This window comes from Hemiscyllium ocellatum, chromosome 5 (assembly GCF_020745735.1).
Source record: "Hemiscyllium ocellatum isolate sHemOce1 chromosome 5, sHemOce1.pat.X.cur, whole genome shotgun sequence".
Taxonomy (NCBI): domain Eukaryota; kingdom Metazoa; phylum Chordata; class Chondrichthyes; order Orectolobiformes; family Hemiscylliidae; genus Hemiscyllium; species Hemiscyllium ocellatum.
This window is the reverse complement of record NC_083405.1, coordinates 38,404,536-38,431,764: the sequence shown is the minus strand read 5'-3', so window position 1 is coordinate 38,431,764 and position 27,229 is coordinate 38,404,536. Positions and strand designations below refer to the sequence as shown.

At 40.2% G+C, this 27,229-nt stretch overlaps 1 protein-coding gene across 6 annotated transcripts in view; it reads right to left on the bottom strand.

The window, feature by feature from the left end:
* Nucleotides 1–27,229, bottom strand: part of cdk6 (cyclin dependent kinase 6) — a 239,985-nt gene that overhangs the window by 8,572 nt on the left and 204,184 nt on the right. For all 6 annotated transcript variants that reach the window (XM_060824666.1, XM_060824667.1, XM_060824665.1 and 3 more), the window contains exons 5-6: nucleotides 25,383–25,492; nucleotides 3,029–3,079 (exon numbers count right to left, since the gene is read on the bottom strand). In XM_060824666.1, the coding sequence (XP_060680649.1) occupies nucleotides 3,029–3,079; nucleotides 25,383–25,492 (161 nt within the window). The remainder of the gene's footprint in view (nucleotides 1–3,028; nucleotides 3,080–25,382; nucleotides 25,493–27,229) is intronic.

Genomic DNA, 27,229 nt, shown 5'->3' with positions numbered 1-27,229 from the left:
TCAGGTCTGCACACACTGTTTACAGGACTGAGATTTATTGCTGCATTTCCTAATGAAGTCTTCAGTTTATGACAGCACTGAAACAGAAAGTCAGTTTATCTCTCCAGAAATGCTGCATGATACACTGATTATTTCCAGAATTTTCTGCTTTCAGTTCAGACGTTCAGAATCTGCAGTTATTTTGCCTCTACAGATCATGATGCCCAAAATCTTTCATTCTGAATTTTTTACCTAATTTTACCTATCCTCCAAAAAGTATTTCTTTAGGAATTAAGTCGGAGATTTCATCACGTGCTATGAAGATGTGTTATTTGATATATTAATATTTATCATTGGCTGGACATACATATAACTTCAAAATTTTAGAAAAAAAACACTTCAAACAAGGACACTAGTTACAATAGCAGAAGTCTTGCATTTGCATAGAACGCAAGCTGTTTATAATACTGGAAGGCAAACAATTCAGTCTGTGGGTTCAAAACATATTGGTTTTGAACAGATGGCCAGAGAAAACTTGTTGCAGGAGAAACAGCCTTTGCCCTCTCTCTTTATCTGATACCATTTCCATCAAAGCTTGACAGCGGATAATCTACCGGAAGATCTAATCATTGTTGAAGGAGAAGGCTGAACATTCACAACACTTTCTCTAAGAAAAGTAAATTCAATCAACCATAACTGATCTTGAAAGGAACCTATTCCAGTGCTAACAATTTGTGGGTAAGTACAGTGGATGCAAATCAGCATTTGTAATTATTTGTGAATAATTAATTTTTCTGAAATTAACTGTTACTTGTCCAAAGTACTTGCAAGATTACATTACTGCGTTTTATATTTTTCCCCAGGCTTTAAAAGAGAAAGTGTGTGTTATTTTTAAAGAGCAGTAGCTTGACAGATTTATACAATTTAAACATTTGTTAATAACTTTTGCATCTTGGCTTTAGTAGGTGTTTTGTAAAATTCTTGTTCTTTATTTGTCAACTGAAGGAATTTGGCTTACTTGCCTCTGAGCTGAGCTAGAGTCAATCGCGTGTGTGTGTGTGTGTGTGTGTGTGTGTGTGTGTATGTAAATAAAACTGGCTAACACCATCCTCCCTTTCAAAATTCAAGGTTTGTTGAAGCCAGTAGCAGTCATACAAGGAATGGAATCCATTCACCCATCTTAACTTATTCCAACTTCTTTTTGTGGCTGCATTCTTATGTATTGATCTTATATTAATTATGGTATTCATCATTATGATTTAGTAATAACATCTGGTAGACTGGAAGTCTTCTCTCTGCTATCAAACAATTTCTGAACTCGGACATGTGAAACGCAATAATAGATTCAACATTAATAGAACAAAACATAGAAAGGAAAGGTAAAATTGAGAGAGAAATAAAGGCGGCAAAGAAAAATGAAGTTTTTTTCAAATTTTAAATCTTGACCAATAATTAAAATATTGAAGAAATAAAACTTCACACTGGCCTCTTCAACAAGCAATGTCATTCAAAAGGATCACAGTTGATTTGATTTTGGCCTCAACTCCACTTCCCTGCTTGTTTTCCATCATTAACTCCACTACAGTTCAAAAATCTGTCTAGCTCAACTTGCATACGTAAGTCAGCCTTTCACAGAATCATAAATAGGTGACCCTTTATTAGAAACTATACCTAATTTTGTTCTAGGTTTTCCATCAATGGGAAACAACCTCTCAGCATCAACTCTGTCAAGTCCTCTAAAATCCCTTACATTTCAATAAAATCAACTCTCATTTTTCCGAACAGTATTGGGTAAACCATTCTTCATCCTAGTGCAACCTAGTGATTCTCTGACCTGCTTCCTCACGTAAGAAGAACAAAGTTATATGCAATACTCTAGATGTGGCTTTCCAATGTCCTGGAGAGTCGTAGCAAGATTTCCCAAATATTACGCTCTGTTGCTCTAACAAAAATGGTCACAATATCAAGACCTTTATCCAAATGAACACCAAGATGCTATTGCAAGGTTTCTGGAGCAGCAAGCCAACTTGTACAGCAACTTCCTGATTTCAGTGTTGAGCTGAGCATGTTCAGTTAGCAACATTATGTCCAATTCACCCCTTAACATTGGTGAGCACTGATGTCTTCACTCTTTTTATTGCAATTTCTCAGCCAAAGAATAATGGCATAAATTACACTGAAATTGTACTTCACACAACATTGCTCCTTTGACTTGTGCAGGAGCATCACAGAACTTACACAAACCATCACAGACAGAAAATTTGAAATAGTGCATCACAACTAACATGGAATGAGGAAATACAAATAAATATTCAAGATAAGTATTTATTAATGTTAAATTAGCATTTTGTGCATTGCTGAAAAAGGATATGTGCACTCGTTAGCACAATTCACAAGAAATACTGTAAAAAGGGTTGTCAGTTAGTTTATTTATTTTATGGCAAGGGCTGTCACTCTCACCTCAGTTCTTGAGTTCATCTCTTTTGTCCATGTTTGGACCAGGCTAAAATGAGGTCAGGAACTGAGCAGCCCTTGCTGAATCCAAACACAGAGTGTTAGTGAGGAAGTTATTGCTAATCAAGTTCAAGGTAATTGAGAGAAATAAGCATTGTTTTGTCAGAGTGATATTATGATTAATTTATTACACTTCTCTGGAGCAGTAACTTGCACTTTGAATAAAGGAAAGATTGTACGCATAATATACTTGGGATTTATAGAAGACACTTGATGAGATGCGACATGTCTGTTGGTGTAATTACTCTAAGGAGGACTAGGGGAAGAGTAATCTAAAAAAAATGGAAAAGCACTTGTTAGATTCACTGTGGCTGTGAAACCTGGCAGCTCTTTAAGAAAATTGGTAACCATAACCTGTTAATGCCAGGTCACTTTTAAAGTATGACTTTGTTTGCACAATTAAAGAAATGCAGCTGGCCAAAGCCAAGCAAATATTTTGACAAAGAGTAAAGCAGTTAAACCCCATTTCACCTTAATTCCATTATTTTAATCTACAATCATTACATAACCACAGTGTAAAAGTCAGATAACTTACTCAAAGATTTTTCCTAATTGATCAACATCTGAATTACCACGGAAAAGGGCACTGGAAAAAAAAAGAAACAAATTATTGGTCAAAAACGTTAATTTAGTCATTTTTTATCACAGAATTGCCATTGATGTAATGATGTGCACTCAAACAGTTGATTGAGTTTCTCAATAATTTAATTCTGAGTGATGAAACAGCTTGCCAAGTCAACCTTCTTTGATAGTTCTGTATCGGCTCTTGTGTCTCTATGCAAATTCAAGATATATTCAGAGCATCCAAAATGGCAGGTTTCTGAATCAAGTATGAACTAAATATATACAGTCTGATGACCCTAACCTGGTAGAAATAAAGAGAGAAAAAAAATCAGAGATTGCAGCTTCATCCAATGACCAAAAACCCCCTCTTAAATCTGTTTGTAGTTTCACAACAGATTTTCTACATAGTGCTTATTTTATGATATCTTGAAGGAAAACAAGTTGCATCAAGCTAAAGATGGACTTAGAAGGCTGACTGCAAATGTAACTGACCCCACAGCTGAAGAGTAAAAACAAATGATGAAAAATTTAACTATGACCATTAGGTACAAATGGAGAAGCAGTGGCCTGAAGATCATCTCGTGGCACTTCCCATTCTGTTTCTGCTGGTATTCTAGCCATCACTATCCAGGTAAAGGTCTTTAGGTGAACAGGTTGACTGGTGCAGGCATGAGGGCATTTTTGATGAGTTTTCAAGTATGTTTGCTGTACTCTGCAACCACATAGGTTAGGTGTTGAGCTGCCTCATTTCTTATTAGTTTTAATTTGTTTTTTTTAAATGCACTGTTGGAGGCTACTAAAAGAACAATATACAATATTTTCATTCTTATTTTTGTGATGCTCAAAGGAGAAAGTGAGGACTGCAGATGCTGGAGACCCAAGTCGAGAGTGTAGTGCTGGAGAAGCACAGCAGGTCAGGCAGCATCCAAGAAGCAGGAGAATAGACGTTTCGGGCATAAGCCCTTCACCAGGAATTCTGTTGAAGGGCTTATGCCTGAAACGTCGATTCTCTTGCTCCTCGGATGCTGCCTGACCTGCCGTGCCTTTCCAGCACTGCACTCTATGACGGTGCTCAGAGGAATACAAGTAAAAATCTCTCCCCTTCTTAATCTGGAAGTATTATTTGTTGGGCATGAATATGGCATATGCTTGCACCATGTAACTTCAGCTCTAAATAGGCGAAATTCTCCCTCAGAACATTATAAACCCATATGCTTCCAACTTGTAATTTGGATACAGCAAACGTTTTGGGCCCGACAAGATCCCAGCTTGGGTGGTGAAGACATGTGCTCCAGAACTAGACAAGATACAAGCCAAGCTGTTCCATAATAGCTACAATACTGGCATCAGCCTGACAAGGTCAAAAACAGGAAGGATTCCAGATGATTGCATAATATTCAGGTTCCATTCGTGTTCCTTCAGATACTGAAGGTATCTATAGCCTTCAGTAACTTTGAGAATGGATAGTAAAATTCGTGCCACACAAGTACCTGGCCCACCTGAAGGAAGACAGAATCTAACCATCTTCCCTTGATATGAAGTTGCATTCAATTTCTCACTATTAACATCCTGGAACTCATGACTGATCAGTATTTAATTGAGCCAGCTACAAAAACACTGACTACACGTGCAGCTTACAGGTTGAAAATTCCAAAGTGAATACCTCACCTTATAATTCCCTAAATATATTCAAGCCAAGAGTCCGGTGTGTGCTGCTTCAACAGCACTCAAACAGTTTGACACTGTTCAGGAAAATGCAACACGCTTAGCTTGCTTCATGCAAGTTAATAGTCAGCTTGCTGCAGCATGCTTGCATATTAGGACCCAAAAAATAAGTAGTCAGAATACAATACATTTCTTAATTCTTTTAAAGGGTACAAGATAAGTTTTATAAACACTTGCACAGCTGATGAAGCTTGTAGAATTTAAACCCTTTGCATTCATATTCACAGTTCTTTTGGAATTTTCTCGACTCATCAAAATGAGGAATCTACTTTTTATAAGACTTTATAGACAACCTATATCAGCTTTGAGTAAGTTTACTTTAGATAAAGATGTACAGCAAAGCTCACTTCACTCTATTCCAATATTATGCCTTAGTCCAAGTTAATATGAGCACCTGTTACTACATTTTTTAAATTTTATATACCAGTTGGTTTTTTTTGAGTAATAAAATGTGAAACTAGTCAGCAGCAAAACAGGGACAATATAAATCCATGGACTACATCTCTAGCTTTTTGCTGGCAGTGTGCACTAAACTGCCTATAAACTGTTCTTATGCTAACCCATGGAGCAGAACTGTATCTCATTTTTCCGTGATGGATTATGATTCGATTGTTACTGCAATTTTGTTGTAGTGTTTGGTAGAATGATATAGAACACAATAATGCAATTTAGTTCATCATAGTTATACAGGCTCCTTTAAAGAGCTAACCAATTGTTACATTTTCCTGCTCTTTTCCTACTCGCAAAAGTTTCTTTTTGTGAGTACATACCAAATTTTTTTTAACATTACTCAATGTATACAACTCAACATTTTGAAAAAACTTCTCCACCTTTTCCAATCATTTTTACTATGGTAATTTTAGTTAGCTAGTGGGCTATAAGACTCAAAGTTGTAGAAAGTTACATTATTTTCCTCTGGCCTTGCAGCAACAGTGCAAAACTACCCAGGGCTTCATTCAATCTGTGCAATGGCTGAAGCTCCATTGTAAACATAGTAGCAAACTCTGAAGGAAATCCAGGAATTAGTGTATCCTGGTGCTGGCTTTGGTTGTGGCTCAGATATAAATAGAATGAGGTGAGAAATCCATACAAAATGTTCAGGATGAATTTGTATATTGTGCAAATATACTGATGCACCTTTTCACTTTAAAATGTTACTTGCTCAAAGGCGTGCTTGTTTCAGGTACTGTATCAAATGTAGAATTTCAAGTGACATCTTGAAAGAAATTCTCATGTCTCTCAATGATCAATTAACTTAAAGTAATAAAGAAGTAAAAATAAGAGGTACATGTGTAAACCATGATGAAAGGGCATGATGTGACAAAGAATATTTGTACAATTGTCTCATCAGATAAAACTGAACAAGCGTCCAAGGAACAGAATCGTGGCCAGAAATAGAAAGTGATAACAAATAGGACAACTGTAGACTTCAACGGTCCTACACACATGCCAATATCAAGGGAAAAACAGTTTTATTCTTAATTTACCTCAGAAGTGTCATGCCAACTAATTACAATGTTGGAGATTCTGAAGGAATTTTCCCACCATTGCTATGTAGATTTCAAATAGAAACTTGCTGCGAATTACATTATTACAGTGCGATACCAAACTATAATTATCCACTGTACTCTGTCAAAACCGAATAAAGATGACTACATAATTTAATCCTTACAAAATCAATCCGCAGTGCGTGTTGCTTATGAAGTTCAGTTTGTTGTGTGCATGACCTACAATTATAGTTTGCATGGATGAAGAAGATGGGCCATAGTAATTCAAAGTATTTTGGCCAGGACAAATTAAAAATGTGTAAGAATGCATTGCTTGTGATCTCTCATTACACAACATTACAAATTGTATTGCCTTTGGGAATGTTGGTTGTTTTGAATTAACATGTTGCTGTTTAATGGACAGAAGCAGTAGTCTTGCAAAATGCCAAAGAAAGGTTCACCATCACCAGGATTCACAAAGACCTGGCACTGGTAACTGTTAATAATAAATATGCTCAGAATTCCTCAAGCATATTATTCTGACTTCACATACACAATGAAGCAGCTTACAGCCAAATCTCTTCAAAACCTTTGCATTTAGTTATGCTCATCTGGCGTAAAATATTGTATTCAGTTTCTTCACATACAAACACAGAGAGATCATTGTGGTATTTTCCCAGATAACCATGACTGGTAGCTTACGGCAGCGGGAGAGTAGGCTTGTCCACTCCAACTGCTTTTCTTCTTTGTCGTCTTTTCTCGTTTTTTTTAAAGTTTTAGCTTGTGTGTTGCTTTTCTACTTACTGACCTTCCAGCGAGAGCTCGGCGATGGAGGCAGTGGCGGTGACACATTGCGGCTTCTTTGGTTCCAATGCATGGTAGCATCTGATGGCTCGGGAGCAGCATTTTGACAGCTGGAGATTGAACCCATCGCAGGAAGAGCAAGCCGAATGGGGTGATGTGGGAGGTTCCCTTGGCAACTACGGCAACAGCAGACAGCCTGCAGTCTCCTGGACTGCAGGCCAAAATGGAAGAGATCAAGCCCTTGTAGGAGTGTGAGCCTAGCATAGCTGAGCACTTAAAAAAAAACTGTTGAACTTGTAACTTTATTTCTTTTCTACTTTATACTAAAAAGGACCTGTTAGCTAAATTTTTAATGTTTAATTTTTAACGTTTTATTTTTCTTCATAGTTACAAAAATACTTGGGTACAAGATTTTCTAAGATGGTGCTGGGAATGGTGACATTGTAGACTTTTCACTATACTCCTGTACTTGAGTACACGTAACAATAAAATCTAATTCTATTGTCGTTACCATCTTTATCAATCAGGAAAAGTTACAGGCGTTTAAGGACAGACTCAGTAGTTACCTACAATTTTGCAAAAAGATTTATAAAGGGTGCAACCCAACAGCTTTATTTAAAAAGAAGGTGCTTTGTGCTTTAGACCATGAAAGGCAGGAAAATTCCATCTTGGTAGCAAATTGACTAAGCAGTATAGAATCACTGAAGCAGACCTAAAAATCTTGAACTCAGTAGATCACCAAGGAACAATCAATTGATATAATTTACAAGACTACAATTAAAGCAATGCAGAGTTTAAAAATCTAAATGACACATATATGGCATCGACTCTGGCAAGCTCTACAGACATTCAGTTTAAATTAGCATGAGTTAGTACAAAGTGAAATACAATGTGAAAGAACAGATGTAAAGCAATATTGAAATTTCACAGATTTAGAATATCTTTACAAGATCAATCAGCACATTGAGAAGAAACGGAAAACAATATAAAACTTCCTAAAAGATTCAAGGTCAGAGAAAGACAATGCAGAATACAGCATTGGACTTAATGGACTTGACAATTCTTAAGATAAGCAAAATATTAAACTTCAAGAGTGATGTGAGCAAGTGAACAGGCTATAATATTCAGTGTCCCTAACTGCAGAAGATATTATTTAACAAAAAAGTGCTGAGGTTGTCCAAAATGCTTCCAATAATTACTTCAATGTAAGAAATAGAATTCCTGAATATGCAGGAATTAACAGAACAGTTCTGTTTCTAAAGGAGTGATTATATAATTTCATTAATAACCTTTCCAGATTAATGGGAAACTGTCAATAGGGCACTTTGAAATCAAAATTCAGAAGAGACAATTATTTTTGGAATTCCTTATGAAATTTTGTCAGATTCCTTAGAGTCCAGAGTCCAAAGAATATTCAACTTTGGAAAAAGTGATTCAAATTGTCCTGGAAGCAGAAACGTTAAAGATTCAGAAAAGTCCTGAAGCAGAACACAAACATTACCTCAAGAGGGCAACATAGTCTATTAATTTTATAAGTTGTGGACAGTCTAGAGAGGCATGTAACAAGTCCACACAGCCTGTAACAAGCCCAACAACTGATACTAAAAACCAATGTTAATGCTGCAGGGCAACAATCACTGGCGCAGACAATGTCAGTTCCAGACTAGCAGCTATGTTCTTTGACCAGTTTGTTTAGTAATGATGCTGTCAAGGTACTCTTGGTGATGGACATCCAAGTTCTACATCCAGAGTACATTCTACACACCTTCAGTGATTCCTCTAGTTCCTCCAAATTCCTTTGAGACTATTCAGCAGTTTGAGGCAAGTGAGGGCTTGCCAGGCCATTTCAGAAATTAAGATTCAATCATGTTGCTGTGGTTTTGGACTTACACTGGGCAAGGACAGTAGACTACCTTCCCTAAAAGATATTAGAGTACCAGAAGGGCTTTATAACTATTGACAATGATTTAATTGCTTCTTTCGATTTTTAGTTTCCCAGTGTAAGCATTGGAGAGCTATTTAATGTAGTCAATGTAGAGAGAACCAAAGATTTCACTGGACTGGTAAATATGTTCAATCCTTAGTCTTCCAAAACAGATCAGGTAATGCAAGGGATAGAGATAGTGAGCAGGAATCTTTCAGTGACTATGACTAAGCCTGAAAGAGTTTACTTTACCAGTTAAATAATGGGTCAATGAAGAGATCCAACCTGAGCAATGATTCCAGGGAGATAATTTGCACATGACTCCATGTGAGCCAGACGAACGATCACGAATGCAGGACATGGTCAAGAAGATTACAATACAAGAAATAAAATACCGATTTCAACAGAGCAGCTGTCTGTCAGCAAATAAATTTAGGAGTGTTCCAGATATGTTAATGGGTGAACACCACCACCTGCATAGGACATGTGAGAAATGAGAGGTCCTCTAGTAGAGAAATTATCTACAGATTGGAACCAGGGTTAACAGACCACAAGTGAAAGACATACAATTCCTCAAAGTTCAAACAAGTGTGCATTCTGAGAGAATTGAGAAACGTGCAGATCATCTGAATTTGTAAAGTATTGGGAAGACTTGAGTAATGGTAAATGAGATATAGATATAGACATAATCTTATAATGATTAACTGTAGGAAAAATACTTGGTGGGTAGATGCTGTATAAAGTATGATTCTAAAGAAGGTTGGTGTCCATTTTTCGTTGGCGCCATCCATTCAAATGATTTTACCAGTTCCCTCAGAACTATGCCTGACCAAATGCAACTACTTATTGGTATCGTTGTAGCAAATGTTATGGAAAACAGTTCCTCTTTTATAGATACTTTATGGCGATGTATTCTCTACCATTAATCACTAGATTGGCCAAAGACAAAGCAGGATTAGTGGAAGCCAACTGCTTCAAATAACTCTTACCCTGTACCGCATAATGGCAGAGGTGGCAAATACTACAAGATAGCAGCAGTGGTCATCTGAGAAACGACCAAGTGCGGTTAACCTGGCTGGAAGGTCAGCTAAGTGGTAGTACTGAGGCCCACTGCAGTCCAAGGAGGCCCTTTATAATACACTGTGAATGTGTCTGGGAGTTTCTTAGTCAGCTCTCTTGTGGAAGATCCATCATTTTAGCTGCAGTTCCTCCTGGTAGTGGGTTGTTAATGGGGCCACGCGTGATTAATTTATACCAGGTGATACATTTCCTATCATCTTCTTTAGGCTGTTGCACAGATTGTACCCATTGTGTAAACACCCATCTGTGTTACACAAATGAGGCAATGTTCATCAGATGCTGGGTACAATGGATGATTTGACCATAGAGGTCACTATTGTTACTGCATAGTGTTTTAAAAATGGAAAGGACGTACATATTTCTACAATGATTAGTGAAGCAATGCAGCAAAGCATTCTCTGCTCTTTGACATATTTAACATACCACTTAATGGCTCTATAGAAATCGGAGATGCACGAGCCACATTCAGTCAGCTTTTTGTAGGTGCTGAATGCAAACGTGTCCAAGGTTGAAGTGGTCAGTCTCTGTATCTAAGGGCTACAAATTATTTCTGCACTGGATCAGAACTGCAGAGACAATTACTTTTACATTAAAGCTTTTGTGACTTCCGTCTGGAAGGTCATTTATGGTTTGCAATTTTTGGGTTTTGTTCATTGCCTAGATGGTAAGTGGGGTTGAACATGGCAAAGTCCTTTGTGTTATTGTAAAGGTTCTAATTAGGCAGTGTGCTACCAGTTACTACTGGGTGTATGGACAAGCCCTTGTCAAGGGGGGAGGGATGGAGGAGGGTTCCCAACAGATAGAATCTGTCTAGGATCTTCCAAGATAATTTCTCTCACCTCCATCTAACTCAGGGCAGCATGTGTGATTTATGAAGGAGGTACTCATAACTGTCCTACATGCAGTCTCAGAACAGGGCAAAGGTTGTGTAGCCAGTGGCTGTGAGGTTGGCTCTAGGGTCCTGAATTTGTTTTCCTCAGGCTCTATCTAGAGCAAGTGACCCAGTGAGCATCTGTGTGTTTAACATCACTGCTCTTTGTGCCATGAGATGGGAGTTCATCACATTCTATCCAACAAGAAGGAAGCAGCTGGAGCATGCATGGGATTTCACCAGGATAACTGGCTTCTCCAAGCTGTGCATGCACATGGTGTTGGGGGTGTTGTGTCTAAACACAGAGATACAAAACAGTGCAAGATAACAAGTGCAGAATAGGCAATTAGTGGCTGACCACAATCAAAACATCATACTTACGAACATTCACTGGACTGGCAGTCACCATGATACTTCTGTTCTTCTGGAGTCTGCTGTTTCTTAGCCTCCATGCGAAAACAGTGAAGCGCCACAATACTGACTGCACTATCTGTGGCTCATGAAGAGGAGAGCCATACCACTATACAATCTATAATAGAGAAGATTGTTGGGGTAATGAAGCAATTGTTCAGTTATCTGGACCACTGTGGAAGAGCCCTGCACTATTCCTCCAAACGCTTGTATTGCTTTCTTGTGAAATGTTCGATTGTCTACAACTGAGTCACAGCTTTTGGTCAGCTGAGAAGGAGAAGGGACTGTCTATAACTGCCTCATTTGACTATGGTTCCCATTATTGCAATTCCAAAGTCCATTTAATAACAGTCTCATATTATTCTAATGAGACCCATCATACATCTCCCTTCGTCACAATGTTTAAATCAACACTACACTAAGCAACCATTTTGAACCATATTTATCCATAAGAAAAAAAACAACATTGCTTGCAAAATAGAACGAAATGACCCTTATACATTCCCTTAGTAGCTGTCTTATGTGTGTCCTTGCTAAACTTAACATTTGATGCAGTGCTACCCTAGTGGCTGCAGCACAAAGACCTTCAACGGGGGAGATTGGCCTAAGCTATGGCCATAACAGGCCTGGCTTGAGACTGCACCACCTCAGTACTGGCAAAACTGGGCCTGGCTGGCTAACAGGCAATAGCAGGTGTACTAGAAAAGTGGCTGTAGTGGGACAAAAGGTGTCATCCAGAGAGAGAGGGGGAAAGAGAGATCAACAGGTTCATAATCCACAGGGGCACTTTGACCACAAACTGGGTTGATATCTCTGCAATACTATAATCTGCTGTAGCACAAATTGTCAGGACGGCTGTGAGATCCCAAAAGCTCCTCTGAGCACTATTATATGTAGCCATAATACCAGCAGTCCGTGTCGACTTGGCAACAAACCGAAATTTCCCATGCTTTCAAATGCTTCCCGTTTGAACCTCCCGCTCCAACCCTTGGATGGTGAATGGCTTCCGCTCATGCTGCAATGGAAGGCGAGTCATCGGTCATCAGGTACATGCTATGGTTGGGTCCACAAGTGATCTCACAGTGTTACTGATCATTTGAAGGCTGCAAAGAACACACTCTAAACGTTGTATAATGCCTTGTGCCAGGTTTCAACTGGACCTCTCCATTCTCCATTGACAATGACACAAGCTTTGTACTTTTCTGCAGCTTTGTATCCTCACCTCATTTGCTGGCAATGGCCATCATCTCCCACCACCTTATTAGTGCCAGTCTGTTTGAGTGACAATTTAATGATGAGGCAATGCAGTGGCAGAGAAGGTAGGAAAAAGAAATAACATCTACATTCTGGATCCCACGTGTTTGTGGGAATCCTGCTCTATGTGCTCAAAGATTTGTGGGTTGAGAATCACCTTGTTTATTCACTGAAAGATTCATGGTAGAAACTCAACCCTGAGTAAATGTCATCACCGAGCTGAAGAATATTTAGCACTTGTGCTGCCAATGTCTGAATGGACAGCCTCATAGTCATTAACGGAGAAAGAACTCTCTCCTCCTGCCCATTTCCTGACAGATTGCAGAACCTTGAGGCAAACTCTTCCACCTATCGCACTTCATACAATCTTCCAGAACCTGCTCCAGCCAGAATGAATCCCACCGTAAAACCAGGGTGGCTTTAAATAATAAAGGCAAATTTTAAACAGTGATAACCTCATATATAACTGGACCCTTGTGAAGGTTTGTAACTATTCAGAACTGCACTTGAGATTGTGCTGCACACTTCTACCATTATAATTAACAGACAGAAAAATTATTTTGTGCTTCCTACATTGCTTTGAATCAGTGCAGATTAATTATATCCCAATTCCATCCTTTGTCAGGGACAATTTATTTTTAACAAACTTAGTTGATGTTTCAGTGGAGCCACTGTTTTGTGAGGTGCTGAAAATATCTTCAGTAACATACATGTAAATCAGAAGTAGGATATTTAGCTTTCACACACTAGACCTGATTGTAACTGGATATCCTTTCAACCTCCTTCCTTAACAAGAATCTACCTAACTCTGCCTTAAAAATATTTAAGAACTCCACTTCCACCATCTTTTCAGGAACAGAATTCCAAAGACTCATGATCTTCTAAGAAAAGATACCTTGTTCCATCAAAAATAGTGATTCTAATTCTGGAAGAGGAAGCATTCTGTCAAAAACCCTCAATATGTAATATGTTTCAATCAAATCACCTCTTACAATTCTAAACTCCAGTGGATACAAGCCTAGCCTTTCCTCATCAGGCAAACTGCCATTTCAACTATTAGTTAAGTACATCTTCTCTCAACTGCCTTGAATGCATTTATATCCTTCAATAAAAGGGCGGTTTGGGACAAGTGAAATGTAGGCTTGCAAAGCAAGATGATAAGGCAGCATTACAGGACTGCTATTTGGATAACAAAAAAAAGCATATTCAGTACACTTTCCTAGAACAATATGTTGTGGATCCAAACTGTTTGGAATTAGGCTATTTTGGATCTGATGTGTGATTAGGCAGGTCTAATAAATGATGTCTGAGTAAATGAACCCCTGGAACACAACATGGTAGAATTTAGCATTCAGCTTAACAGGACAGCTCCACAAGCTCGTAGGAGAATTACTCATTACTTTTCATCTGCCTGGAAAGAGTAATACATTCTTTCCACATACTGGGCACAGTCTTTGACGTGAGGATCAAATGAGTCAAGGTTCCAAATAATGGTATGATACCAGAAATGGTTACCTCAGCTCAAAGACAAATGTTATGTGAGACTTTCTTTAGGAGCATGCTTCTCTCTTGTTGCCAATGAAATAATTCCAGAGGCCAGTATCCTATCACCAAGCCACCATTTATTTACATACGGAGAGTTGTTGACACTGAGTCAGCATCTCAAAGGCAGCTTTGAGTGTCAGGATGTCTGACACTCCTGTTTTTATTTGTCCAATCAGGGAACTCATGATCTCAGAAGTCCTCCTGGCTGACCTTGCTACAATTATTACAAGCATATCTGAAAATCTTCCACATTGTTGATGAAATGCTGGTATTGTAGCTGTGAACAGCTTGGCTTGAGGCACAACCACTGAGTATAGGCATCCTGCACTACAACCAGGATATCATTGAGATGTGCAGTCTCTTATGTCTAGTGCACTCAATAACTTCTTGATGATGCACAGATTGTATCAAATTGGAGTGTACTTTAGCCACTGGCATACTGGAATGTCCAATGCAATTATACATTGTCTGAACGGTTGCAGAAAATGGCTCATCTTTAAATGTGGATAAATTAAGAGAAATAAATTACTGAACTAAAACATCAAAACATATTTGTAACCACAGCAGCTCTTCTGTTTCTCCATTCTTGGAATTATTAGATGGCAGGAAATTTCAGACTTCGTGTTATTTCTATGTTTGTCAATTTACATAAATCAACACATCAACAACGTAGGTGAATTAGCAATTCCCTTCATTTCATTAACTAAACTGAACTAACTGGCAGCCAATATATTTAACATCAAGCAAGTTGTATAAGGTGGATTAAAATTTGATTGGCATACTGGCATTTATGTTAAACTGCCCTGAAAAATAAAAGTTTAAAAATCTACACAGTGAAGACTTCTTCTCAACTTTCCCTTATATGCCAACAGATGTGACTTTGTTCTATAAGGAGCAGAAAAGATTAAGGTTCGAGTCCAGGGGTTAAAATTTGCTTTCTGTGACATGAACTAAGGCTGGTTCTGTTTACAGATCCTGAAGTATCATGGAGACTCTGACTTCTTCATATCTAGGCAATGAGTTCCTTGTACTTGAACTCTTCTTCCTGCATTCTGAAAGTTTTGAGGCAATTTTGTAGGTAACAAGAACAACAGTCTTCCAGATTATAGTTTTAAGCTTTCATAGCTGCCAAACCACAATTGTAAGAATTGAACGAAACGCTTATATTTCCTCTAACATTCTGTCTGTACAAAAATAATATGTTTAAGTGCCAGCAGGAGCTAATACTAAAGGACAGGAATAAAGCAAAGATTCAAACTGGGGCTGTCTTGTTAGCCTGGGCAGTAAACAGGTCATGTCAGGTTACAGATCGGAATATTGTTATATTCTATTCGATGTCAAATGTGTTGCAGTAAAACGTTTCATAATCCAATAGAGATTATCTAAATAGTGCATCCCAACGTTTTTCTGCTCTAACCCCATATTAAGGAGTGTCTGTGTATCTGTCTGTGGGTGGGTGTATGCTGCTTTTTATTTACAGCTGCAAGTGGCCTCAAAGAACAGTCCATGCCCACCAACAGAGAAAAGGGTTGAGCATTTAAAGGGACTATGCAGCAATCAGCCCATATTCCACAGTAGCTACTGTGGCCTCAGCATTCATGACCACAAAATCCTGTCTTGTGATCCCACTGGTGGATGCAACCAACAACCTGGGGGGCACCGTTTCAAAGACTTTGCTAAACCACGTGTAATCCATGAACTCTGTTGCTTGTAATATATCAATTTTCCATTCAAAACTATGGTGGACATGAGCAGAAAATTGCAAGAGAATAAATCTGATAGTAGGCCAGTAATGTCCTATTTCCCTGGATTTTACACGTGGCCATATTCATACTTTTACTCTCAAAGTCTACTGAATCCTCGGCAAAAGTGAGGACTGCAGAAATCAGAGTCTAGATTAGTGTGGTGCTGGAAAAACACAGCAGCTAGGCAGCATCTGAGGAGCAGGAAAATTGATGTTTCAGGTAAAAACCCTTCATCACGAATTAAGGCAGGGAGCCTCCGGGGTGGAGAGATAAATGGGAGGGTGGGGTGGGGCTGGGGAGAGGATAGCAAAGAATACAATAGGTGGATGGAGGCGGGGATGAAGGTGATAGGTCAGAGAGGAGGATGGAGTCGACAGGTAGGAAGGAAGATTGGCAGGTAGGACAGGTCACGAGGATGGTACTGAGCTGGAAGGTTGGAACTTGGGGGAGGGGAAATGAGGAAACTGGTGAAGTCCACGTTGATGTCCTGGCATTGAAGTGTTCCGAGGCGGAAAATGAGGCGTTCTTCCTACAGGCTTCGGGTGGTGAGGGATTGCCGGTGAAGGAGGCCCAGAACCTCCATGTCCTCGGCAGAGTGGGAGAGGGGAGTTGAAATGTTTGGCCACAGGGCGATGAGGTTGATTGATGTGGGTGTCCCGGAGATGTTCCCTAAAGCGCTCTGCGAGAAGGCGTCCAGTCTCCCCAATGTAGATTAGACTGCATCAGGAGCAACAGATACAATAAATAATATTGGCGGATGTGCGGGTAAAACTTTGATGGATGTGGAAGGCTCATATGGGGCCTTGAATGCAGTTGAGGGGGGAGGTGTGGGCGCAGGTTTTGCAATTCCCACAGTGGCAGGAGAAGGTGCCAGGACGGGAGGGTGGGTTGTTGGGGGGCATGGACCTGACCAGGTAGTCACGGAGGGAGTGGTCTTTGCAGAAAGCAGAAAGGGGTGGGGAGGGAAATATATCCCTGGGGGTGGGGTCCGTTCGAAGGTGGCGGAACTGACATTTTTTTTTTACAAACCCACCGACTCCCACAGCTACCTGGATTACACATCTTCCCACCCTACCTCCTGCAAAAATGCAATCCCTTTTTCCCAATTCCTCCGGCTCCACTGTATTACCTCCCAGGAGGACCAGTTCCACCACAGAACACACCAGATGGCCTCCTTCTTTCGAGACTGCAATTTCCCTTCCCACATGGTCGAAGATGCCCTCCAACACATCTCACCCACATCCTGCACCTCCACTCTCAAACCCCACCCCTCCAACCATAACAAGGACAGAACTGCTCCCCCCTCCGTCCTCACCCTCCACCCTAACCACCTTCGCATAAACCACATCATCCACCGACATTTCCACCACCTCCAATCGGACCCCGCCACCAGGGATATATTTCCTTTCCCACCCCTTTCCGCTTTCCGCAAAGACCGTTCCCTCCGTGGCTACCTGGTCAGGTCCACGCCCCCCAATAACCCACCCTCCCCTCCTGACAGTTTCGTCATTTCCCCTCCCGCACCTTACCCCAGTTCCAACCTTCCAGCTCAGCACCATCCTCATGACTGTCCTACCTGCCAATCTTCCTTCCCACCTTCCCTTCCTTCGTGGGCGGCATGGTGGCACAGTGGTTAGCACTGCTGCCTCACAGCGCCAGAGACCCGGGTTCAATTCCCGACTCAGGCGACTGACTGTGTGGAGTTTGCACGTTCTCCCCGTGTCTGCGTGGGTTTCCTCCGGGTGCTCCGGTTTCCTCCCACAGTCCAAAGATGTGCGATTCAGGTGAATTGGCCTTGCTAAATTGCCCGTAGTGTTAGGTAAGGGGTAAATGTAGGGGTATGGGTGGGTTGCGCTTCGGCGGGTCGGTGTGGACTTGTTGGGCCGAAGGGCCTGTTTCCACACTGTAAGTAATCTAATCTAACCTATCCGCTCCACTCTCCTCTCTGACCTATCACCTTCATCCCTACCCTCATCCAACTATTGTACTCTTTGTTACCTTCTCCCCAGCCTCTCCCATTTATCTCTCCACCCTGGCGGCTCCGTCTTCATTCCTGATGAAGGGGTTTTGCCCGAAACGTCGATTTTCCTGCTCCTTGGATGCTGCCTGACCTGCTGCACTTTTCCAGCACCACACTAATCTATTCTACTGATTCCTGTCCAGGCTATGTAGGACATTTGAAAGGACACAAGGTGCTGGAGATGCAGGGGAGAATTAACAATGGAAATTCTCTCTGATTCATTTTGTGAAAGAGGGTGTTCACTCAAGTGAAACACTGGTCATGTTAACAATTTTCATACAATAATCACCCTTTCAAAGCAAAATGATACTCTGGATTGTTTAAAACAGGGTTCTTCTGAAAATATATCACGAGAATGCAAAATGTCTTCAGCTATCAACAGACAATATAATTAAGCTGGAAGAAACAAAATGCTGAAAGGTCGCCAGTTGGATACCGGTGGTAGTGAGATGATACCCTTAAGTGGCCACTTAAGAGCCTCAAATGGCCTCCAGACAGGAAGACAATTGAAGAGAGGCAGCAAGACAATGGAATCTCCACCCTCCTGCCTAATCAGACTGTGCTCCTTGCAACCCCCAACCTCCAGATAGTGAAGGAGGGTTGACATGTGGATTGTACTCAAAATTGGGATTAGCCTGAAAAGCAGAATATGGACAAAAATAGCATCTGATTATTAATATTTCCCAAGCCATCAAACATTTCATAGTGAGCTGTAGCCCCTGTCATCATGTAAATATCTTGAGCATTAACATATTCCTTTAGTTAACCTTAGTCATCAGAAATTATCGGTCTCATAATTCTTTTTTCTTTGAAAGGCTGGAGAAGGACCAATAAATAATCCTAAAAACTTGTGTAAGAAGAGTTTGTAAACAATGTTAAAATCACCGCTAATATCTTTTGCTGGAAAGGAGTTTATGATGGGACCTGATGGGCATTCCGATCATTCTTGGCCCGTCAGAGAGAGATCCATCTGTATGGCAGGGCCTAGAGATACAGGTGCAGCAGCCTCTGAGAATGACCCCAAGTTCACATCCAACATGAGGATGACCATTAAAAGCGTCTCAGCCTAAGAGCCCCAGTGGTAAGCAGGCAACCTCCATTCTCTGAAGACTGCCTAGGAGTGGACAAGCACAGAAACCACAGTGCCATGCAAACCGCTAAATGGGTCAGTGGTGTGTTTTCATGCTATCAAGGTTTATGGTTTTCTTTTCTTTGCATTGTACAAATAGCACTGGAAAAGGACCATGAGGTAATGAAGGAGATTATGCATATCTCGTTCATGAGGACAAAACCCTGGGCATACATGCATCCTTCATCCTCGGTGATAAGAACTTAAAGGCTCAGTGCATAGCTTTGGTAGATGTGTTCTCACGAAATTCTCAGATTGAATTCCTTGTCATGACCTTTCCTCACCCTAGTTTAGAGTCATAGCCATAGAGTCAAACAGCACCGAAATAGATTGTTTGGTCCAAACAGTCCATGCTGAACTTAATCCCAAACTAAACTATCCCACCTGCCTACTCCTGGCCTATATCCCTCCATAACTTTCCTATTCATATACTTATCTAAGTGATATTTAAAATCAAAATGATCCTTGCTATGAAATGATATTCATGGCTTCCTGATGGGCTGTACAATAGATGTTTTAGGGAGGTGGTAGCATTGGATATATTGCCTCTGCACTTATCTCTCCATGAGGCATCAAGAGAGAAGTTAGTATTTCTTCAAGAGATATCCCTTGATGAGTTGAAATGAACTGCTTGGTGAGTTGAAATGAACTGCTGAGGCAGTCAGAAGGATGAAGAGTGTTGCCAGCTGCTCAGAGGACATACTTGCAAGAATCGCTTGTGGTTCTCGACTAGTTGAATGCTGATGGACTGCAAACCCTTCTTACTGAGCAACCACAGAGGGCCACCTCTGGGCACCTTGACGTCGGTATAAGTACAGTCGGTGATGTCCTGCAACAGGGTAAAACCAGCAGCGGCAGTGAACTCCACTTCCCTCTGTCCCTCGGGGACTGGGTCTATAATGAAATGAACATGCTGTCTAGCTCTGACAGAGAGAGCATCAGCAACTTGCATGAAGTGCAGCTGTTGTGAGTTAACTCTTATGGTCAGAAAATTCAGAACGGCTCCTTGGAAGAAGCCAGAGCAGAGGGACTTCAGCCCATGTTGATTCTACAACTAGCAAGGCATGGCATGCAAAGCTCCAACATGTGAGACCTGTGTGTTGAGGGCACAGATGTTAGTCACTATCTACTTGGAAATTACAGTCTTCTGTGACACTGGACTTGTAGGTTTGTCACTGGTGGTTGAGGCTTTTTTTGAGGCTTTGACCTTCTTTGCCTTCCTATCCTTGTCTTCTTTGTCCTGCTGCTTGGGTTTTCACCCCTCCTGCGGGGGTATCATCATTGGTGCTAAAATTGGACAGTCCTGCTCCCATTGCTAGTTGCACTCCTAGCATGGTTGTCCCATTCACTTTGATCACATTGTTTCCCCAGATCCTTCCATCTCCGTGATTCCTGGAAGCCGATGATTCTCTGCACCGGCTGTATCCTTGCTGCGCCATCTGTGCAGCACAAGGAGCAGGTGTGTACCAAAGATGATGCCTCCCTTTGCACCATTAATCCTTGTATGGGATTCTCCACTCTATGTCCATCTGTCTTCAGGAGGTTAGCCCCAGACAATGCACGCTCAAGTAGCCTTGTGCAAACTTCAAGAGAATATCTGCTAACATTTATAGTACACTGGCACTATCCCAGATGTCATTCTGTCCCATTCATTCATATTTATTGCGTGTATTTGGGCGTCACTCCGCTTTTTACTGGAAGGGCACAAAAATGCACAATCTTCTGCATGCAGAATGAGATCCTTTTGGGAGTGTCAGGAGACACAGCGAGATTTCAACAACCCCTTAACACAGGCTTGCAACTCCTACAACATACCTGATTCATACAGCAGGCAGGATTGCTGTCCCAGTCTCCCCTTGCTGAGAATGAACATTGCCAGTGTAAGGATTAGCATTGCAAAACTAGCACACTGGCCAGGGCCCCAGCTTTTAGATTTTTATGTCAAATTATAATTGGCACTTGCCATTTCTTTTAAAATGAAAACCCCAGTAACTTACTATCTAAAAGAAATTCTTGGACAAAAATGCAAGAGTTAAGAGGTGCATGCTAAGGAATTGTTCTTGTGGCTTTATCAGGATGACTTCATGGTTCAGACAACAGAAGTACAGGCAAAGATAACATAAGGGAAAACCACAGAACTATAAATCATTCAAAATCTTAACATTCTAATATTAGAGTTTAACCACAGGTAACGAAGATAACGGTCTTAACTACCTTCTCTTCAGTAACACACAGCTGAGGAACCATCTCAGCCAAAAGAATTATATCTGTTACTACCTGGGGAAGCAGAAGTGGACAGAACTATTCCTGGTTTCTTGACTTTGAGAAGAGGGAGAATAATACTGAAACATTATTGTAATGTTTAAGCATTAAATTTCTGGATGGCACAGTGGCTCAGTGGTTAGCACTTCTGCCTCTCAGCGCCAGGGACCCAGGCTCAATTCCAGTCCTGGGTGACTGTCTGTGTGGAGTTTACACATTCTACCCATCTGTGTGTGGGTTTCCTCTATCCAGACTGGTTTCCTCCCACAGTCGATTGGCCATGCTCAATTGCTCGTATTGTCCAGGGGTGTGCAGGTTAGGTGAACTAGCCATGGGAAATGCAGGGTTACAGGAATAGGGTGGGTCTGATGGGTCAAATGGCCTGTTTCCACACTGTAGGGATTTTATGACTTCAAAATTAATTGCTTACAATGGTGCTTAACTGTGAGGGAGAGCCAGAAGATTGAGAATAATTGCAGGATCCTGGATGATTTAGTGATTATACTTAATCATTACTATGTTTCAGTATTATTCTCCCTCTTCTCAAAAACATGAAGCCCTCTGGGTAAGCCTAGAAATAGACAGCATCATTAGCATTGCTTTTAGTAGTATTACCAATTCAGTTGCTGCTGAGGGCAAATAGTTATGTAGAGCAGAAAATGGATATATTTCAGGATTATAATCGGACATGTAATACAACATCCAGTAATCATAAAAATGTGTACTACAACAACTGAGAAACTGCAAGTGCAGGATACAATTTGAATTAATGATGTTTAAAGTGTAGAATGACCAGTCGGCACTGAGTTTCAGGCAGAAGGCTATTGGTCCATCTTGTTGTCCAGTCCACAATATCCCCTTGGTGCATTTCTAATAACACTGAAGCTCACTTGTTGATTACACCCTAGCACTTTCTCAAACAATTTGATTTCTTATTTCACTACCCATGCTAGTAATCTAATCCAATTAACACTGTTCAGTAAGGTTCTTCCCTTTGTACCTTGGGTCACAGTGATCTTCACTGAAAAGAAACTCTGGAAAACTATACAACCAAAAACCAATAATACCCTGGTTTACTGTTTGGCTCATAATGGTTAAACAATCAGACTGTTACTTCCTAAGAATTGTGTATTAATATTACGTATCGCTCTATTTGTAGCTTTGAATAAAGCTTACAATTCCAGGCTTGATGAAGAATTGTGTGCACAAGGGAAAGGTGAAAGTCTGGATAGCAGTGCACTTGAGTAGCATTAAGAAATAGTATTTTGGAAATTTCATGTTAACCAGAGATGGAAAACAGGGAAATAACTGTAGCTCTGACAGTGTATTGTACTGTAGTAAGGCTATCAGTCTGGACTTTGTGCACAAGTCATTGGACCAGTGCAACTGATCAATTCTCCACACTTGTGTTTCTGCACTGTTGCCCTTCAAGTGTTCAACGATGTCTGTATTTAACTTGTTCATCTTGATGTTATCCATTGCTTAAAATATTTTATTCATTTCTCATTTTTAACAATACAAGGGGTAATTCCTTAAATCTAAATGGGGCAAATTTGGAATTTGCATGATAAGTGTTGACCAGGTGACTGAATCAGCAGCGCATATTACATCTCACCCATTTTTAATTTCCACTATAATGACTTACCCTCAATATATTCAAGGCTTAATCTGAATAGGTGGAGAAATGTCCAGCCTGGGGCACTCCCAGCTTAATTTGCTTGGGCAACTACAGCTGAAGAGTGTGAGATTGTGCTTATTTTGGAAATCTCTATAATTCCCAGCTGATATTTGTGATCATCAGCCTTCACGTTTTCTGTTTATGAGAAATGAATTCTGGTGTGGAGACGAAGGATAATCAGGTTTGCTCTCACAGGTTGAAAATGTCAGCACCAATACCTGCATGAGGTTGCATCAATCAACGTGTCTCAGCAGTTTGGTTGCCACTGCGAACGACATGTTTAATTCATCGCACAAAATTCTGCAGCATTTAATTTGTAAATTATTTCAGGAACCTCAAAGTGCTGTATGCTTTCCAGTTTTAAACAAATGATTGTTCACATTCATGTTGAAAAGCAAACACAGAAGTTTTCACCAAAGTTTTAGGAGCTCTCAGTCATTTAGAATTATCATCCTCATTAGATGACAAAGATTCCAAGTGCTGCAAAAAAAATTCCTTCTTTCAGGTTTACATCATGTAGATATGCATGACAATGCTTTACTGTATAACAGCTGATAACAATACACTTGATATGTTTCAGCAACTGGCCTGTGATAAAGAGCTGGGCAGTGTGTAGGTTGATTCACAGTATGTAGGTGTGGCACAAAGTGAAGATATCCTCAAGAACTGCAGCAGGATTCTTAGAAAACTCAATGAAGTCACATACAGAGAGCTGATGATTAACGTTAAAGTTGGATAAATTGGAAAAGAGATCGAACCAGAGATTCAGACCTGTCATTTTTGAGTGTATGAGCTAGGGTGATGAGTATTTTTCCGGTGGATGAATAATGAGGCTGAAGACTCCCCAGTGCAAAAGTGAGCTGCTGCTGTGCACTCATGGCCATTTCTAAACACCTCTGGGGACAGCATTGAGTGAATGATATTTTGTCCTTATCTTCATTAGCAGACAGTGATGTATGGTCAGAAATGTTGTGCACTTTTCGTCTGCTATATTGAGACTTTAGTTGACAGAATGGGCACAGTCTCAACCAATTTCTAGACCATTTTCTCTTTATTGCTATTACCTTTACCACTCCTAATGCAATTAATATGTTGGACAGAGGGAAACCAAACCATAGCATCAAAACAATTAGGTGTTAGGTAACTATTAGGTAACGAACAAATCAGAAGTCTGTGTCAGAAAACAAACCAAAAAGAATGCTTACATTTGCTAGCAAGTTAGGGATATAAGAGGAAGCCATTTTACCCCTTAAATCTGCTCAAGCATCCGTGTAGATCATGGTTGATCTATACCTCAATTCAATATCCTTTGATAGCTTTATCCAAAAAAATTTAATCATGTCAATCTTGAAAGTGCTTTCAGACCCAATAACCATATCTTTTTTGGGAGTGAGTTCTAGATTTCCATTATCATTGTACACAAACGTTTTTTGTTTTTTGATGAATAAATCAGCTCCAACTGTACTGCTACACCTGCTTGTTCATGAATCTTTCACTAGCATAATGTTTCTCCAGATGTACTCAACCAAATCCTTTTAACATTTTAAGCACCTCAAACAGAACTCAAACTTGCATGCTCAGTTATTTGATATTATACACAGAGTATTGCACAAACCCTTAAATCAATGATATAGGTTCATCATTAAGAACAAGGTTTGCTAGTATGAACAGAATTGGAAGCTCTTTCCAAATGAATTAGTAGTTTTAGTAGAAATAGTGAAGAGAGCATGGCGGAATCTAAGTCCATCTGTTTTACTGAATTGGGACTATAGCAGAATTAAATCAAGATGGTTGACTTACAGTTCCATTCCTGTTTCACTGCTATTTCAGCACTGGTCTTCTATTAGCTGGCCCTAAATAACTGGGTCTCAGATTAATCCATGCAGATCAGTCTTAAGTTAAGAATATTGGACCCTGAAGTAGTTTTGAGGGCACACTGAGCAAACTGTGCTCAGTTTTCTCTTAGCAGGCTTTTCTATCTCCAATGTTAAGAGGATAATAATAGTTATACATGACAAATAGGAGTAAGTGTTTGCTTCTGAGCTTTACAAGAGAAGTGCAGACTGCAGCATCCTCAGCCTTCCCACCCTAGGACTATTCTCCAGTCAGATCGCCTGTTCCACAGCTCGGCCAGCCTCTCGGCCGCACAATCTAGCAGGAGTCTAAAGTCAGTGGGATATGGCAGGACATCCATTCAGAGCACGGATCTGACAAGCAGCATGTTCGTCAGACCCCATTCTCAAACAGAACTGACCCAGTAGCCACTTAGCTTAAAAAAAAGTCCTAAAGAATTCACACAATACTATTATAGATAGAGCTTAGAGGAATACTTACCCCATCCTGATTTCCTTAAATAATTGTAATATACTTGCACCAATAAAGAGCCTTACCTTCGACGGAACATTTCTGCAAATATGCAGCCAACACTCCATAGGTCAACAGGTGTTGCATAACTAGACTGCAGCAGAACTTCTGGTGCCCGGTACCACAAAGTGACAACCTGCAAAGTAAAGATGTCTGATTTAGTCCTCATCGCATTTCAAATCGCACATATTAATCTGTAGTTTTTGTGACACTGACAGGATAGTTTTATGTACAAAAAGGTCAGCACTGCATGCCTTCTCTGACTATTTAAATGGCATATGGTAATAATGCAGTGACAAAAGTACTCTACAAATTTTTAAGAGAAGTTCTTTCCACCCCTTCAATTCCCAAGTGAGAATATCAGAGAGGTATGGCGGCTCTCTGGAATATATTCACTTGTAGAAAAATGTTTCTGTGTCACAAAGATTCCGGCCCTATTTATGTAACCATCTATTCAAGAGAGGACTATTTAATACTAGAGTGGTCACAATAAACCAGACAGTTCCCTGAATCCACATTCAGGTTTATGTGACATTGTATTTAAGTACACAATGTTTCAAACTCGATATCCCATTGCTTCGAACCTTAGAATTCCCCACCTCGTACCTCAAATTAAACAATCATTTTCGTAGCTATTAATCCCTATAGCATGCCAAGATTTACAAAGTATATTGTAACGAGCTCCCCTCTTGGTTGCCTTTCTTTTGTTGATGGTTGCTTTCAGAGAGTCAACGTGAGAGAATCTTATCTCAATGCAATACACAACAGAAATAAAAAGTGATGTGGAGGGGATGGATTGTCTTTTAAAATTTCCTTTTGAGAAATTAAGGACTGAAAACAATTACTGCACACTTTCTGGAACTCCAAACGTTGACTAAGTATAAGTAGTTCAAAAGCTTGGCTAGATGCAGATGGCATATTCATGAACAACTCATTGAGTCAACATGGTATGCAATTGGATGAAAAAGAAATCAGGTAATTTTGGAGAAATTGAACCCCAACAAAGAACACTGCTGCCATTAAGGTGAGAGACATTTTGTCAAAAGCCTCTAAAATAGAAGATGGGGATAAGGCAAGTATTTTTCTTATCGTGGGAGGCTCATTGTCTAACCACTATTTCCCATAACAGACCAAACTTATGAATGATGCTGAAGTTAATTAAATTCTGGACTCTTATTAAAGCACGATTGAGAATGAAATTACACTGACAGTTATATTCTGTCAAAGGTAATAGTTACTTAGTGAGATTGGGGTAGTGTACCGACGAGATAGAGACTTGGTTAGCAGAAAAGATTAAAAAAAAGTAGAAATAAATAGAACTTCTTCTAAGTGGCCGCCAGTGCCTAGTGGGGCACAGGAGTCAGTGCTTGGACTTCAGCTATTCACAACACATGTTAATAGTTTGGATGAGGGAATTAATGTAACATCTCCACGTTTGCAGATGACAAAAAGCTGGGTAGGAGGGTGCAGAGATCCTTCAGTCAGTTTTGGCCAAATTCAGCGAATGGGTAAATGCATAACCTCACATTTATCCACCTACTTCATCTGTTATCCACTTTGGTAGCAAAAACAGAAAGGCATGTTATTATCTGAATGGTGATAAGATAGGAAAATGGGGAGGTTGATTGAGGTCTGGGTGTCCTTATACATCAGTCTGTGAAGGTAAGGGTATGCTGGCCCTCATTATGAGACTATTTGAGTATAGGGCAGGATTGTCTTGCTGTAGTGATACAGAGCGTTTGTGAGACCACACTTGGAGTATTGCGTATAGTTGTGGTTTCCTGATCTGAGGAAAGATGTTCTGGCTATACAAGTAATGCAACAAAGGTTTACCAGACTGATTTCTGGGATGACAGGAATTTAGCAGAATGAG